Here is a 2689-nt window from a genome sequence, read left to right on the forward strand (position 1 = left end):
TGCTGCAATGTGAAGCCTTCGGCATACCTACAAGGAAAATATAAGAAACAAATAGGAAATAAACGTAAAAAAGGAAACACAAAAAAGGTCGTCAAGAGAGAAACCCGTTATCATTTTCTCATTTTTCTTTATTTTGTTTCTTGATGCTTCTCATCTATAATAGGGGCATTTATATCTAAGGCAAATAAAGATTCTCATACACATATACCACATACGCACGCAATCATCTTCGAATAAAGCTCTCTATATATATATATTTATAGACACACATTCTTTTGCCACTATTCCACGTATGGGTCACGCGAATGAGCGGTCCTATTATCTTCTCACGTGGGCTCGCCTTGGCATATTTCAACAAGTTGAGCTAATATTCTACATTGAACTCAAAATTTTATTAACAAAATTTAAATTTATATCATTTAAAAGAAATAAGGGTAAGTATAAATTTTAATGGAAATATTGGTATTATAATGTTGATTTGATTAATTATTTGTCATATTATCAAAGATACTAAATATCATTAAAATTTTCTCATGATCCCTCTTTCTCTACACACACGCACGCACAAATGCAAGTCCTAGGAGCACCCAAAATTAGTAAAAATAAAAAATTGAGTTATTTATTAATAGCTAGTGACAAATATGCCACATATTTTTTATATTTTTTTTATTATAAGAAAATCTAGGTATAACTTTAAAAAAAGAATACAAGTGTAACTTATTTCTCTATTATCACGTTACACAAAGTTCACTGGATATTTGTGCTCTTTGTTTGGGAAAAAAAGCCCCCAATTCTTTTCAACCTCAGGCTCTTTTCCTCTTTCATTAAACATGGCAAACAAGTAAGTCTCTATAGGCTTTCCCGGCTTCTTAGGCGTCCCTTGTTTCACATGCTGAATTAGATTGTTATTGTAAGTTTGTGCATTCTCAAAACTAGCTCCTATATCACCAGCTGTTGGCCAGCCAGATTCTGTCACGACAACCTCTAGAGATCCACCACCGGCCTTCTCCAATGCTGAGTGGACAGCGTCGACCATAGCGTCAAATAAGTTATTGTACTGTAATGGTGGGTCAGGATTAATCGGGGCTGATGGTTTAAGTAGAGCATAATCAAGACTGATAACATCAGCATTATACTTATAACTAAAGTAAGGGTAGACATTAACTAAAAATGGAGCTTTATTCTCGTTCAATATATTAATGATTTGACCCATAATTGGCATGTACTCGGCACTGATTACACCCGCTGATGGCGGATAGGATTCACCGAGGAAGGCCATGAACGTAGCTGTGGAGACCTTGACTCTGTCACTAAGACCAACCGAGTTGACGGCGTTCTGGATGTTCTTAATGGCGGGAATGAGGGAAGGAGCAAGTGGATCAGAAGGTTTAACTTCGTTACCGACAGCAATGTACCGAATGCGTACGTTATCAATATATGATTTGATATTAGTGTTAACCCAAGCATCGGCGTTGGCCTGACTGGCGGCAGCAAACTGGAGGTCAGAGTTGGGGAGGTCAAGCACAAGCTCAATATTTGAGCCTCTCAGGGCGGTAAGAACATCTTGATCAGCACTATACATTCTCATTCTGGTGATGTTGTTTTGCTTGTAGAGGGCGATGACTTCGGCTGGTGGTGGTAGATTGTCAGCCATTCGACCATAGCAAACTCCTATTTGGGCATCTGTATGAAATTAATCCCATGTACATGTAAGTCATTAGATACATGTAAAATATAATTACTTTTAGAATTTTTTCTAAAAAAAATTATATTTTAGCAAACACTTTAGAATAAATTTTTAATTACAATAACTGGAAGCATACTTTTATGGGAACAAGATTTTTCCATAAACATTGTGGTACCATAAGAAGTGTTGATTAGTCAATCGCCTAAAAAAAAAAATAATAATTTCTTTTTAACCGTAATTATCATTAACATATATAGTTAACAAAATAAAAATTTACATTAGTTATTAACCTTTATAGGGTATCTTCAAGATAGTACTTAACAATATTCGTGCATGCATATATATGCGTGATGTGCATATAAATATACAATGTTCTTGCATGCATATACATCTGTATACATATATATATATAGAGAGAGAGAGAAAGATACCTGCTGAATATAGGTTAAAAATCAGTAGGAGCCCTAGTAGCATCATTGAATTGAGAAGAAGAGATTTATCAAATAAATTTGGTGCAGCCATGGAGTTAAACATGAGAGAAAGTAAAAAATTATGTATGAAGAGGAGTTGCTTTAACACATATCTCTATCATTCAACTGCTTTATATATATATATATACACACACACACACACATAGGCCAATGAAATGGATTTCCATTTTCATAATTAATTGAAAATTTACAAATTTTAATCAATATATCCAAATGATTTTTTACCCTGTTTTCAAAATAAATTTAAAATCTTAAGTTATTAATATATTATATCATATCTTTCAAAGAAAAATGTACCATACTTTTTTCAGAAGATATATGATTTGTACACATTATATTTTATGAGTTAAGAAACAAATGAAAATATGTTACGTAATATATCTTTACATATATATATATATATTACTATATATATAATAGGAAAAATATTCCCTCTCCGGATAAGGATGTATTTATTATAAACAGAAAATAAAATATACTCAATTAATGAAATGTATATATGTAGATAAAT

The 2689-nt window shown here is 32.5% G+C and overlaps 1 protein-coding gene across 1 annotated transcript; it reads right to left on the reverse strand.

Moving 5' to 3' along the window:
* Positions 1-722: 722 nt before the first annotated feature.
* Positions 723-2252, reverse strand: LOC110809470 (putative glucan endo-1,3-beta-glucosidase BG1). The gene is made up of 2 exons (XM_022035323.2): positions 2119-2252; positions 723-1683 (listed from the first exon to the last, which is right to left on the reverse strand). The coding sequence occupies exons 1-2, from the start codon at positions 2219-2221 to the stop codon at positions 737-739; spliced, it is 1050 nt and encodes a 349-aa protein (XP_021891015.2). The 5' UTR covers positions 2222-2252; the 3' UTR covers positions 723-736.
* Between the last annotated feature and the right edge of the window lie 437 nt (positions 2253-2689).

The sequence above is a fragment of the Carica papaya genome, chromosome 8 (genome assembly GCF_054855325.1).
Source record: "Carica papaya isolate Zhongbai chromosome 8, ASM5485532v1, whole genome shotgun sequence".
Lineage (NCBI taxonomy): Eukaryota > Viridiplantae > Streptophyta > Magnoliopsida > Brassicales > Caricaceae > Carica > Carica papaya.

What these genes read in the sequence shown, in the direction of transcription:
- LOC110809470 (XM_022035323.2), bottom strand. Translation starts at nt 2,221, where the DNA reads ATGTTTAACTCCATGGCTGCACCAAATTTATTTGATAAATCTCTTCTT. An exon ending in TTTTAACCTATATTCAGCAG is followed by an intron (nt 1,684 to 2,118) that starts GTATCTTTCTCT and finishes AATTTCATACAG; the next exon opens with ATGCCCAAATAGGAGTTTGC.